At 32.9% G+C, this 14,180-nt stretch overlaps 1 protein-coding gene across 1 annotated transcript in view; it reads left to right on the forward strand.

The window, feature by feature from the left end:
- Positions 1-14,180, forward strand: part of LOC110993961 (ATP-binding cassette sub-family C member 4-like) — a 56,793-nt gene that overhangs the window by 23,489 nt on the left and 19,124 nt on the right. Inside the window, exons 8-12 of the mRNA XM_045633565.1 lie at positions 1,688-1,834; positions 2,431-2,612; positions 5,152-5,316; positions 8,450-8,587; positions 9,337-9,504. Coding sequence (XP_045489521.1) covers positions 1,688-1,834; positions 2,431-2,612; positions 5,152-5,316; positions 8,450-8,587; positions 9,337-9,504 — 800 coding nt within the window. The remainder of the gene's footprint in view (positions 1-1,687; positions 1,835-2,430; positions 2,613-5,151; positions 5,317-8,449; positions 8,588-9,336; positions 9,505-14,180) is intronic.

Consider the following 14,180-nt stretch of genomic DNA (forward strand, 5'->3'; position numbering starts at 1 on the left):
AAATGTTTAGGAGTGAACACCCCTTATCAATTAACGGTTCGAAAGATAGATTGTAGCCGATTCTCAGACCTACTGATGCATAATTACGACAATCGGTCGAGTCGTTTCGGAGGAGTATGGGAACTAACATTGTGACACGAGAATTTTATATATATGGATGATGTTACTTCATTGTTTATATTAAAATTCATACATAAACTACACAGACTGCGAAATATCGGCGCCAACTTGTCTGTCTGGAAACGAACTCTGAATAATACATGATTGATATATTGCTTGCAAACATTTATCGCACATAAATTCACGCAATAAAATAACCACATTTAAAATCTAACGTCTTCACATCCTTCTAAATGTTATGTCGGAACACAAGGTTATACAATGCTATTAATATTGCGAGTTTATCTCTTGAGACTATATCGAAAGTTTAAATGTTTCAAGACGTTACATAATATGACCAGGCCATAGAAATACTATTTAGTCTTTTACAAACAAAAATCAGTGGAGCTATAACCGTTTAGGTCTTGGCCTCAGATTTCTATACTGTACCTGGCGTGTGTCGACTTTAGGTTCCTTTACCGGTCGGTGTTAAATGCGCACATAGAAAGGCCATTGGTGCACAGCCGGGAATCGAACCTACGACCGCCGGAATGAGAGTCACACGCTCAAGCCACTTGGCCAACTCTGACCTTCAGTGACAGAGCTGTCTGTCGAGAATTCAGATCCATGTCTTTTACATTCTATCAGATCACCTCTTCAGCTCTTCTTCTATCTTTTTTATCCGCTCTCATATTGCAATTCAATTAAAATAAAAAGTATGTTTTATACAATATGTAATTATTTTATTATATCCCCTTATAAACAATTTCCTAATTAATATACTTGATACGAATAAATTAACTTCAATTAAAATCGTGGAAATCGACAATTTATGCGATTTATGCTATTTTTCTTTAGGCAGATATTTTTTACGATGTTAGGACGAGATGCACTAAAAAAGTTTTGAGGCCCTGTCCTCAGATTTCTGAATCTGTTTCATGATCATTTGCTAATCTAATAGGCCAGCCTTCCGTGCCTGACACGCCGTTAACTATAAGAGTCTAACGCTTTAACCCAATAATTAATACACCAACTCTTAGACTGTAAAGGTCGATCGATCTCCTATCTACATCCCAATACCCAAACCCTACGAAGACAATGCATTTTTGACGACGGATAGAATGCAATCTCTTCGCTCTTTACAATCATATTTGATTATCAATATAAACCAAATAAAGTAAATAAAACCGTACAAATAATATTAAAATATACATGTCTATGTTTAAAACATATCAAAAACCTTTTTAATTATTATAAAAACTGGTGTAAGTTAAAATCTTAAGATAGGATATTGGCACAGTTGAACGCACTATCTACATACACCGATCCGACCTACCACGGATAGATTGTATTGACAGATGGTTATTAAAATCCGTCGATTGGTTATTGTCACACTTTTATAAATATTTGGATTAAGATGTCTATGTCAGATGGTCAAGAATGGATTGAGATAGGTTATTGGGTTTGGGCATAAAACGGTTAACGATGTTTTCCTTTACTAAAGCTAAAACCTCTTTTGAAAGTCGGTTAAATATTTCCGCCGATTTTCACTGGTTATGCCTTGCCAAGATTTTTTGTTTATTTGCAGAGGATCGGCCAGACATGACAAGGAGCTTTGTGGCGCCATCTCCCACCCTATTTAAAAAAAATAGCAGCATACGAAAATCCAGAAGCAGAGATATTCAACCACTCTCATATGTGGCGAAGTCAGATACAGCGAATGGTGTAAGCAATGGTGAGTGTCAAGTTATACTGGACTATAATAGGTTTTACATAACTCGTCTTTTGAGTTCAGACCTCCTGGTCAATGTATATTCTAGCATCGAAGTAGCATACCATTATGCCTACATGACGCATGAATTGTATTTATCTTACCCTCTTGTCAACGACTGGAAGATTGGAAGGCCAAAGAGAAAGAAAGACTTCACTCGTCTTTTCTAAGTATGACATTTGTTTATTGTACACTATACTAAATTCGTCAAAGACATTATTACAAGACATTTTATTTCTTGGGTTGTCTTTGCTAACAAAGACATTGGCATGATCACAAGCAGAACTTTGGCTGGAACAGATAGTCTCTCATTTCCTCTTGCAAGCAGAGGAATTGGTTTTCAGAGGAGGGGTTTAGCTGGGAGTTCCATACTTAAAATACTCTTCTTTCAAACACTGGCATTTAACTAACATGTTCATGGGCAGTAGCAGCTGACATGCTGGTTTGCTTCTACCATAAACCTTTCCCCTATTGGAAGGTTTCCCATGGGGGAAAGGCAGTTTGATATGATTTTATCTTGAATGTGAAACTATACCTGAGCTGATGTATATTTAAAATAGGTGTTCGAGCCAGTATGAGGAACCGTAGGAGCCTCTCCCACCCTGGAGATATGATTGTGGAGGTTCACGACGTCTCAGCCAGCTGGACTGGGGACCCCAACTTCTTGGCTCTTAAGAACATCTCGCTACGTATAAGAAAAGGGAAACTCTGCGCCATCATAGGAGCTGTGGGATCCGGCAAGGTTTGTCATTTAACTAGATAGACAAGATGATTTTGTAGGCATTATGCGAGTTGGCAAATCTGATTATTACAAAACTTATTTTTAATTAGTTAAATTTGTTACGTTTAACGTATTCCTGTTAGCAATTATTATACATAACAAAAAATATACAAATTAAACATATACCATAGATAGAATACATAATATAAATATACATAAAATATAATATATATAATACATTCAACGAAACGAAAAGGAATAAAATCCACATTTGCCTATATACCTCTAATTGAAAAGAAAAGCGAACCATATCTTGGATTATACATTCACACCAACTTAACATGGACAACGCACTTAAATCATTTAATAACAAAATTATCTTCTCTAAGAGGTTCAGAGGTTTTAATTCTATGGCACCTTTACCTTATTGAATTTTTTTTATAGAACAGGGGGCAAACGGGCAGGAGGCTCACCTGATGTTAAGTGATACCGCCGCCCATGGACACTCTCAATGCCAGAGGGCTCGCGAGTGCGTTGCCGGCCTTTTAAAATTTTTTAGAACCGCGGCTAAAACTAACATGTGATATGTTGTCTTCACAATCTAAACGTATTTTAGTTAAGGAATCGGGATAGGCTTCTATCACCACAACAAAATCCATTCACTTAACGTTAATTAAGTAGTCCATAGTTTAGATTCTATTCAGTCTAGACACTAGATAACATCACTTGAAAAATTCACACTAGAAGCTCCATTTTAAGGTGATTGAACTTGACGCAAAACTTTTCTTAGATCAAGATATTAGTATACAGAAATTTACAAATGGAAAAGTATTTTTGTTAGTAATGAGATCAAAAATAAATGAAATTTATAGCATATTTATTTTCAACACACAAATACACAGTACATATTTACATAATAAAAATGGAACAAATTCAAACAAATTTAAATACATAGTTTGTTCCCTGTGACTATTATCTCGCTGTTTTGCGATACATTCATGTTAATTAAATTATGTATTGTAGTTCCACACAATAAATGATGCTTTGTAGATATAGTATTATGTTTGATGTGGCATACAAGCTAACTTTTCTAAAATATACATAAATGGCACATAAGAAGAATAAAACTATTACCCTGTATTATTATGCCTGTATTGCTGGTAATAGTTTTATTATCTCATCTTCATCATCTTAAAAAAGCTTTCTTTAAAATTGATCAGTGCACAACGTGCCAATAACCAATCGACGGATTGTAATAGCCATCTGTCCATACAAGCTATCCATGGTAGGTCGGCTCGGTGTATGTGGATAGACTCTTGCATGAAAATGACAGTTCATTGTGCCTATATCTTAGGATTTTAACATACAGTTTTTAAAATAATTAAAAAGCTATTTGATATTACCGTTGTGAAGCCATGATTGTTACCTTCTACCAAGACACCGTTTACCCTGGATTTTACCCATTATTAAAGGAGGTGGTAGTGGTATTGTTGTACTCAACATACGTATTATACGATTTTTATCAAACCATATCAAATAATGTTATTTGAATGTTGAAAAGTCTTCGTATATTTATGAAGAATATTCTGTCGATATTACTTATTTCATGCATGAGTGAGTGCAACGATGAACATTACAATTGGATTAACAATTATTTAAATTTTTGTTTGGTTTTATAAAGATATGATTGCGTGCGACTCTTATCTGTGAGGATGTGGATTGGTTTCCTAAGGGTCAAATCGCTCATGCGGAGAAGGATAACATCTTGAGGAAACTGGGGTCAAATACCATGTCGACGGCAGAATTAATTTCTTTTTTCGATTTCAAAAAGTAGGCACTTTTGCTTGCAGTCGAATCGACTTTTCATTTATGTAACGTTATTATAAATTAAAAATAAAATTTGTTTATTATGGCACATAGGATAGACATAGACTTATTACACGTATTAAATTTGAACCTGTAGGCATCCCAACTCATCGGAAAAGAAGACAGAGGGTGTAGGCAGAGAGAAAAAGCCGGCGTAAAAAACTCTCGGTACTCGTTTAAAAAAGCAAATCATCAGAAAGGACTGAATTAGAAGTCGCCTGCCCAGCACTACTCAGGCCCTTTTGACAACTAGAAAATCGCTAACTTTATATATCTATATTCTTTTTACACAGCTATTCTTTAGCACATTTCTTAAATTTATTAAAAGGCAGAGATAAAAGAGCCTATGGACTTTTAATAAAGATGCGTATCCCTTTTTAAACAAAAAATAATATTCGAGAATCGAAAAATTCCATGTTGTTTGATACCGCCCATGGACACAATGCCTCGAGACTCGAGTTGTCGTAGGAAATACTGCAGTCGCTAGCGGTTTGCAATAGTAGTTTAATTATAAAATTGTGTTATTTATTTATTTTATACTCCTACAGCTAACATAAATAATATAATAGCAAACAAATACACTGAGAATATAGCCACAGATGGAATACATTATACATTTATTTTTTGTATAATATCATAATATGTCATTACCAAACACCAAACAAAATATTAACTTCAATTGTTTTATTTTCAGTCCTCCATCTTGCAGCTGCTATTAAAAGAATTGCCAGCGGCAAGTGGGAATGTATCAGTGTATGGAAACATTTCGTACGCCTGTCAGGAGGCTTGGCTGTTCCCGAGTTCTGTACGAGAGAATATTCTGTTTGGATTGCCTTACAACGCAGATAAATATAAGAGGGTATGTATTATCCATGCGATCTCTCTTTCGATGAGCGTTTATTATTGTGTATCAATGGTTTCAATTATTTAAATATTATGTTTAAATTTTTATAAACTAGTTGTAGTTAATTCTAATATACCTAAAAACTAACCTTAAAGTTTAATAATTAAAATATATTATTAAGGAGTCCCTTTAGGCAAGGTACCGAAGATACTGGCAGCGTTCTTTTGAATAGCTAGACTAATTCTTTGTGCGAGGTAGCTGCCAGCTCTTCGTTCTCCTGTGATGTTGACTAACCTATTTCATATGTCCGTAAAAAAAATAAAAAAAAATATCGAAACTTTTACTCAAGATTTAGTGAAACATATAATTTTCTCATACAAACAGAGAAACATTTGATAGATTTAACACCGTGTACACAAAGTGAAATTTATTTAAAACCTTATTATTCGAAAAATGATCTACTATATGCAACTTTACAGAAATTGGTTTAAAGTTAAATTAGATAAAATTTATCAAAAGGCTATTATTATATACGTAAACATTAATACAATTCTTTCATTTTACCTTATTACTACTAAAATTTAGTTATTAATGACTTCGAATCAACCGTGGTAAGTACAAGAAAAAGATGGCGCGTAACCGAAAAATGTGACGGTGTTTTTTTTTCAACGCCGATAAAAAAGATTCACTTCAAAAAATACCTATGATTGGGACCGGAAATTTAATATACATGTGAAGAAATCATAACAAATTATGAATAATCATACGATTGTTTACTTTTTAAACGTTCAGAAATTTCTTATGAAATCAACTATACCCAATGAGTGTCGTAAAATCTTTTTTTATAAACTGTATAGTTAGTTCTCGTTTCATTTCATTTAATGAAATTGGGTTATCTGATGTTATTAAACTTAATGTAAAAACTATACGTAGCATATATTTTGTATAATATACATTATACTAAAGATATAGGCACATATATAGTATAAATAAAAAGCACATAAAAATATTTTTTATGTGAAACTAAAGGTATAATCTTCGCACATATATCATACAGTGCATATAAATAAAACACTTTATCAACGGATTTTAGCTATGTATTATAAACTTAAATTATAAATAAAAATAAAATTTATAATTATGTTAAAAATTTATATGTATTATAAACTTATAAATTTTTAACATAATTATGAATTTTCCGACGTTTCGCGTGCTTTACAGCGTGAAAAGAAGAAGAAAAGAAAGAAAGAAAGAAAGAACTTTTTTAGACACAAAATACATTAATGTTTCTATAAAGTAGAGTGCACTGGCCGCCACACTAGGATTCCCTGTGTTGTGGGCAGCCAGTCTCTTCCTTTTACATCTAAACAGTATTGCTTAATTAATTCTACATAACACACTTATATCTATACTATTTTTGTACAATAAGGGCCTGTTTCACAATGTATGGATAAAGTGCCAAATAGCTATGCAACACATAAATTATTCGAATGATAAAAGTTCCAAATAAGATACTTCAAATTTCATGACGTATAGCGCTATCTGACAGTCGTGAAACGCAAAAATACTATTTATCATACCAATAAGTAACAAATAGCTTATTTGGAACTTATCCGGACATTGTGAAACAGGCCCTAAGACTGTTTTCTGTATCAGTATAGGACAGCTTAACAAGATATTGTTTGAGTTTTTTAGTAAAAGTATGTAATGTGATGAATGAAAAGAAAATTCGTTTCTTTTGGAACATAAGATCATCATTGTATCTCTTATTCCACGTCATTAAATTCGAACCTGTTGGCGTCTTGGCGCCTGTTGGACCGTTTGTGGTCATGGTGACTGAAGTCCGTTAAAAAAGTGTTATCTTTAAATGTGTAAAACTTATGTTAATAAAAGACAATGAGAGCAGTGTTGGCCTAGTGGCTTCAGCGTGCGACTCTCATACCTGAGGTCGTAGGTTCGATCCCCGGCTGTGCACTAATGGACTTTCTATGTGCGCTTTTAACATTTGCTCGAACGGTGAAGAAAAACATCGTGAGGAAACCGACATGTCTAAGACCCAAAAAAGTCGACGACGTGTGTCAGGCACTGGAGGCCGACCTACTTGCCTATTAGATTTAAAAATGACATGAAGCAGATTCAAAAATCTGAGGCCAAGACCTAAAGAGGTTGTAGCGCCACTGATTTATTATTTTTATAAAAGACAGTACTAGATGCTAGTATCATGTTTGGGGCGCAGTATTAAATCGAAATATTATTCCTTTTGAATTTTAATGAATCCGATCTTCAAAGATCAAGCAATCTGCATAGTTTCAATAAATTTTACATAAATTATTATCGATGCTTCGTATCGAAGAATTAATTTCTTTTGCCGATTTAAAATAGCGGACTCTCAGTAATCGATTTTTCATTTATGTTATAGTATGCATTCGCGAGCCCTCTAGTATCAAGAGTGTCCATGGGCGGTATCACTTAACATCAGGTGAACCTACTGCCCGTTTGCCTCCTGTTCTATAAAAAAAAAGTAGTTTAAAAAATGCAAGAAAACTGCTCTTGACGAGAATTCTCATTCGATCTCATTCGAATACAGGATGTTCTAATATTCGGATTTGAATTAAATGACGATGTCTGATTTTTGTTATGCATAATTTATAATTGTTTGATTTATGTGATAATTTTGAATTTAAATTTGATATTATATTTAGTAAATAAAGGGACACCTTTTAATATTTTATTTATTATATTTTAAGGTTAGAATTATTTTTTCATTAGTAAATAATGTAGCTGTTTTGTTTACTAAATTTGGAATAATATAGTCTATTGTTTTTCTCCCATATACAATATTGTATTTGGGTGATAGAAATTCGTTTTTTTTTAATTTTCTACGTGTTTAGTAATGCTCGTGAGTTTTGTTTACGTAATTTTCTGTAAAGTAGTTTTCATTTAATAATTCTACCCTTCTAACCTATATGTAGGTTTTGAGACAACTTTCAGGTTGTCAATATACAAATATTTACAGACTTACAGCTGGGTATCTCGAATTCAGAGATTCTTACCTAATTTAAGCTTAAATGACTGGACTAATTCTCTTGTATAGGTATAAATATAGTAGAATCAGTTTTCACATATATAAATATTAAATTTATTATAGGTATGCAAAGTATGCGCTCTGGAGAAGGATTTCAAACAATTCCCGTATGGCGATCAAACACTCGTGGGGGAGAGGGGGGTTTCGATGTCGGGAGGGCAACGGGCCAGAATCAATTTGGCCCGCTCCGTCTATAGAGATGTAATTGGTTTTTTTCTAGTAAAAACATTCTCCATCTTGTTTTTCTCATTTCATTTGTTTTCGTTCTATTATATTAATATTGAATTACACTTAAATTGGAGGTAATATTATAATACTTCTAAAGCAATGTGTTCTTAAGCGCGAAGTAAATAACGATGTTTTCTATTTCGACGCTGCAGTATGCAAAATGTATAAATTAATTTCACACCTTAATCAATACACTGTTATTTAGCAGTTTTTAATCTGACCTAGAGTTCTTTATTTTTAATTGTACATAACACAAACAGCAAAATTAGAGATTCTAGACAGTTTTTTCTCGTCGTCTAAGAAGTTGTTAATTCAGAGGTAATTTAGTAATTTTAAATATGTTAATGTATGTTTCTATATTTTATTTTAAATTAAGTTTTGTACTTCTATAATGTTTCAGTGTCATTTTTAATTTTAGTTTTGTTCAAATGGTTATGTACTTCTTGCACTTTGCCCTTAGTATTTCTTGGTATTTTCTTAGTACAAGTACTGGCAAAACGAAATCGCTTGTTAGCGATCAGGCTGCATTGCTCCCTAATGACTAATATTTCAATAAATAAAATAAAAAATCATTTACTAAATTAAATAGCCAATTAGTTAACCGATGATTTAAAAAAAAACTTGTAGTCATCAACTTAATTTGCAACTCTGAGTATGGATTAACTCGAACTCAAATGCTATTTTAATATAATATTGATTGTTTATTTAAATTCAAATTACAGGCAGATATATACTTGTTAGATGATCCCCTGTCTGCGGTGGACGCAAATGTTGGTAGGCAGCTTTTCGAAGGCTGTATAAATGGATATTTGAAGGGAAAGACACGAATATTAGTCACTCATCAAGTGCACTTCCTGAAGGCGGCGGACTACATCATTGTGCTGAATGAGGTTTGTGTTATATCTTTAAACGAGCAATTCTTGTATATATATATATATATATATATATATATATATATATATATATCTCGGGATCGGCTCGGGAATTTTTATTTATTTATTTGTCTCAAGGTATTTGGGTCAACCAATACATAGAAACATTCTCTTATAGTTAAACCGGTGTTAGACTTAGCTTTGGATGTACTTGTATTTATTTGTTTCAAATTCATTTAGTAAAATAATTATTTTTCTTAATGAATTTGGGATTATATCAGCGATTCAGTCATATGAACAATCCAGGACATTGTTTGAATCATTACACAGAAACATTATCTTCTATTAAAGCCGCTGTTTTCCGCATTGGCTCCAATGTTTAGATTTATTCAAATATAATAATTTTAGCATATAGCAAATACAAACATGTACATAGAGTGGATATACGATTGTTATCACTAACTGATAACGAATCGTTTATACGTTATCAAAGTTAATAAAGGTAATAAAACATTAGTTTCAATATCGATTGAGGTCGTATGTAATAAATGAGATGATGTCAGAAATTCTTATCTCTTTTGCACAACAAATTGATACAAAGAGGATCGCTATTGGAAGATTTCTGTAATGGAATTGTAATAAAATCACTCACCGCAACAAAGGCGTAGTGGTTCGCGAATGGCTGGCTGCCTATGAATATTAGAAATATTATTTTTTGAGAAAGAACTTTATTTCTTATATAATATTATAAAATTATATATATCTTTATAACTGTTCTTATTTATCGTACTTACCCCATATTTCAATTAGATATATGAAATAAGGCTGTTAACCTAGTTTTGGACGAATTTTAAATAACACGCATTTAACAATTGCTTATACAACAAGGAAACGTATACCTCTTATTACCAAATTGTAGTTTGAAAAAGCCTTTAAGAAACAGATTGTCTGTGACCAAGATCAAAGGTTTTGAAAAGAGTTGCTTGGGTTGATCTACCTCGTTTCATCAGCGTACGAGTTGTATTCATTCGAAATTTCATCCGATTATAATGACTGTCTTATGCTGTCCTCTTCACAAGACACCTTCTTTTGCGAACTAGCGAACTGTGGAAACGACTCCTGATGGGAGTCTTCTATGAGAGATTCGACCTTAAATTCTTTAAATTATGAGTATATTACACCCTCCAAGGCACCCACTATAAATGGGTATCAATGGCTCTGTTGTTTGCTAACTATAAAAATTAGATTGTAATATTAATTTCTCATCGGGTTTATTTATTTATTACAGAAATACCTTCATTATCCTTACAGACTATGCCAATACGATTATGTCTAGAAATATTAAATAAAATATAATAAAATACATATATAAAATTAAACACATAATCTACTTTTTTTATATAGAACAGGGGGCAAACGGGCAGGAGGCTCACCTGATGTTAAGTGATACCGCCCATGGACACTCTCAATGCCAGAGGGCTCGCGAGTGCGTTGCCGGCCTTTTAAGAATTGGTAAAAACACACAGTATCGCACAATACACTTTATCGCTAATGTGAATTCTCTCTGCGAACATATTAATATGTCGATAGTGTCGGAGAAGTCCTGCATGATGGGGATCTGTGCAATTGGTTATTTTGGCTGGTGGATGTCAGTAATAGTTTAGAGACTCAGCCAATTTCTATATATTTAATAATTTTTCTAGAAGTCAAACAAATCGGGATCAGAAAACTAGTATTGGAATATTAATTTATTTTAAAGAGATGAAGCCACAACGGAAAACCGCAAAATTATTACTGCAGTTATTATTGTTCGGTACGGTCAGCAAGTGTTTTTTTTATGTCACTAGAGAAATGCATAATATCACTACATAGTATAAAACAAAGTCGGTTTCTCTGTCCCTATGTCCCTTTGTATGCTTAAATCTTTGAAACTACGCAACGGATTTTGATGCGGTTTTTTTTAATAGATATAATGATTCAAGGTTTCTATGTATAATAACATCCATTAAATTGTGGAGAAGTACTGTTATTTTTGAGGTTTCTAATGTGATGTCGTAAATAATTACATTTTTTCCGCTTACATTGCAAACGCAGGCTGAACCCTACGAGTTTTATCAAAATAATGTACAAAGTATTGTACACATTGAAAAGGTCTACAGAAAAGTCCGTGATGGTATATTTCTTATGGATAATTTTTTTCATTTACTTTTTACGACTAATAATGGCTAATTTTCGAAGCAATTTTAACCAATACAGCATTAATCCTTAACCAATTAAATACCTTGAATACATTGTTCATTTAATATAGATCTATACAGCCCATTACAGCTTATTTAGCAGCGATCGAACGCGTATATTATCGGAGCTTTCCAGCGACGGAAATAACAATACATAATAAAAACCTGCTTTTCATCAGCATTGCACCCATGCGAAGCTGGGGCGGGTCACTAGTTAAGTATATAACAAGGTTATAAACCGTTTAGAATTAAAACAATGCTCGAACGGTGACGGAAAACGTCAGGAATTCAATTTTCATTCAATCATTGGGTCTAAGGCACCTTGCTTCCCCAAAACGTCGACATGTGTTAGGCTAGACTTGTGTGTGTTCTAACCTACTATTGTTCATCATCTAGTGTGTGTTCACAAACTGCTGATTTTGTGTGTCGTCGATATCAACTCCGGGGAAATAAATACAGATAATATTACGATATTATTCTGAAGACATGGCTAAAAATCAGCCTCTGACTTTGTTAACAAATATTTACATTTAAAATGATTTATTTGCTGTCCGTACAATATCGTCTTACATTGGATTTTAAATGGGTTAACTTCAATATCGTCCATTGTGATACTAATAAAATAACTCTATAAATCTTTGAATACATTTTCTTCTACAACAAAGTAAAAAGGTTTATTTGTCTTATTAATATAATAAAGAATACGTTTATTTTGGAACATAAGATCACTTATTCCACGTCATTAAATTCGAGCCTGTTGGCATCCCTACTCATCAGCAAAGAAGACAGAGGGTGTTGGCCGAGAGAAAAAGCCGGCGTAAAAAACTCTCGGTACTCTTTTTAAAAAAAGCAAATTATCAAACAATGCTACAATATCTAAAAGAAATATAGCAAATCAGTATATTTAACACATAAAAATATACCTAATAACTAACCTTAAAATTTAATAAAGCAAATTAATTGGAACTAGCCTGCCCAGCACTAGTCCCAGGCCCTTTTATCAACTAGATAATCGCTAACTTTATAGTAAGCCTTTTTAATAGTATTATGTTTCTATTGATGCGAACCCTCTAGCATTAAGGCCCTATACCGGCACGAATAGCTGTATCAGTGTACCAGCACTGACTTAATATTGTTATCGGATTATAATGAAGTTGTTGAAAAAAAAATCTGCAAAATCTATTGAAACATTTTGTATGACTAAATCTGTTACTCTGTAAAACACCCAATCACCCACACATACACACACACGCACACACATACACATAGAGATACACACAAGTGCATGCGCACACACACACCAAATTTAATTTTACAACTCTGTTCGCAATGTTTTTATGACCTATTTATTATTTCTATATATATATATTGTGTTTCGGTCCGATGGCGGAGTGGCTGACTATCTGTCACTCAGGTCTGCTGTTACAGAGACCAGTCTCTCACATACACTTTCAATTCTTAGTTTTAATCATTATAACCATGTATGTATATGTGAGAGAAGAAATAAAGATAATTATTATAAAAAAAAACAATAAATACAAATAATTCAAACTCAGTCGTACTCAGTGTCATTAACTATTTAAAGATTTCGACCGTGTTGACTATTGGGATATTATTTCGTACGAATTCACGAACGCTAAAAGCCTTAATCGGCCTGCATGGCAATTATGGCTCCAAGGGAACTGGAATACTGTATTTAGATTATTATTATATACTACTGTTGCAATTATTGCAGCAGCAGTATATATATTATATGTTTGAATATATATTTTTCTTTAATTTGTATTATTTACCTAATTCTTCATGATAGAAAAGATGATTCCGTAGTAGTGCTACTCTCTATACCAGTGTTTCAATTTAGCTGGATCACACTAAATTAAAAATCTTTATTAAAAAATTAAATGCGTTAACAATTTCCGTATATTTTTAAAGTGAAACTTCTTTAGGCTCATGAGGAATTTTTAAAGAATTTTTACGGATTAAACGTCACGAAGATGTGCAGCGTTTTTGAAGAAAAGAGAGAGAGCGATTGAGAGAGAGTGAGAAAGAGAGATCGAGAAAAAATACAGGCTATTGGTTGATGTATTCTTTTAGTAGTAACTTGTTCGAACTTTACATGTGCAATTCTGTCGCATAACGTATTGTGCAGTCAACGCAAATTTTTATTTATTTATGTTAAGTGCGTAAACAGTATGAATATAGATATACAAATACATGTAGTGATCCTATGGTACATCATCTATTGGGGCTTTTAACTTAGTTATAATTATTTTACAACGAAGTTTAACTTCTGACATGTGTACTTTGTACGTACGCACTTTTTTATATATAAATTACGTATGTTACATAGGGGGCATAAGAATTTGAGGTAGGCTAAGGTGGGGCATGTCACAATGCTCCGGAAACACTGCTCTGAACAAAAGAGCAATTTCTTATTAATGCAAGGTTTCCCGGTGT

The sequence above is a fragment of the Pieris rapae genome, chromosome 23 (genome assembly GCF_905147795.1).
Source record: "Pieris rapae chromosome 23, ilPieRapa1.1, whole genome shotgun sequence".
In the NCBI taxonomy this organism is placed as follows: Eukaryota; Metazoa; Arthropoda; class Insecta; order Lepidoptera; family Pieridae; genus Pieris; species Pieris rapae.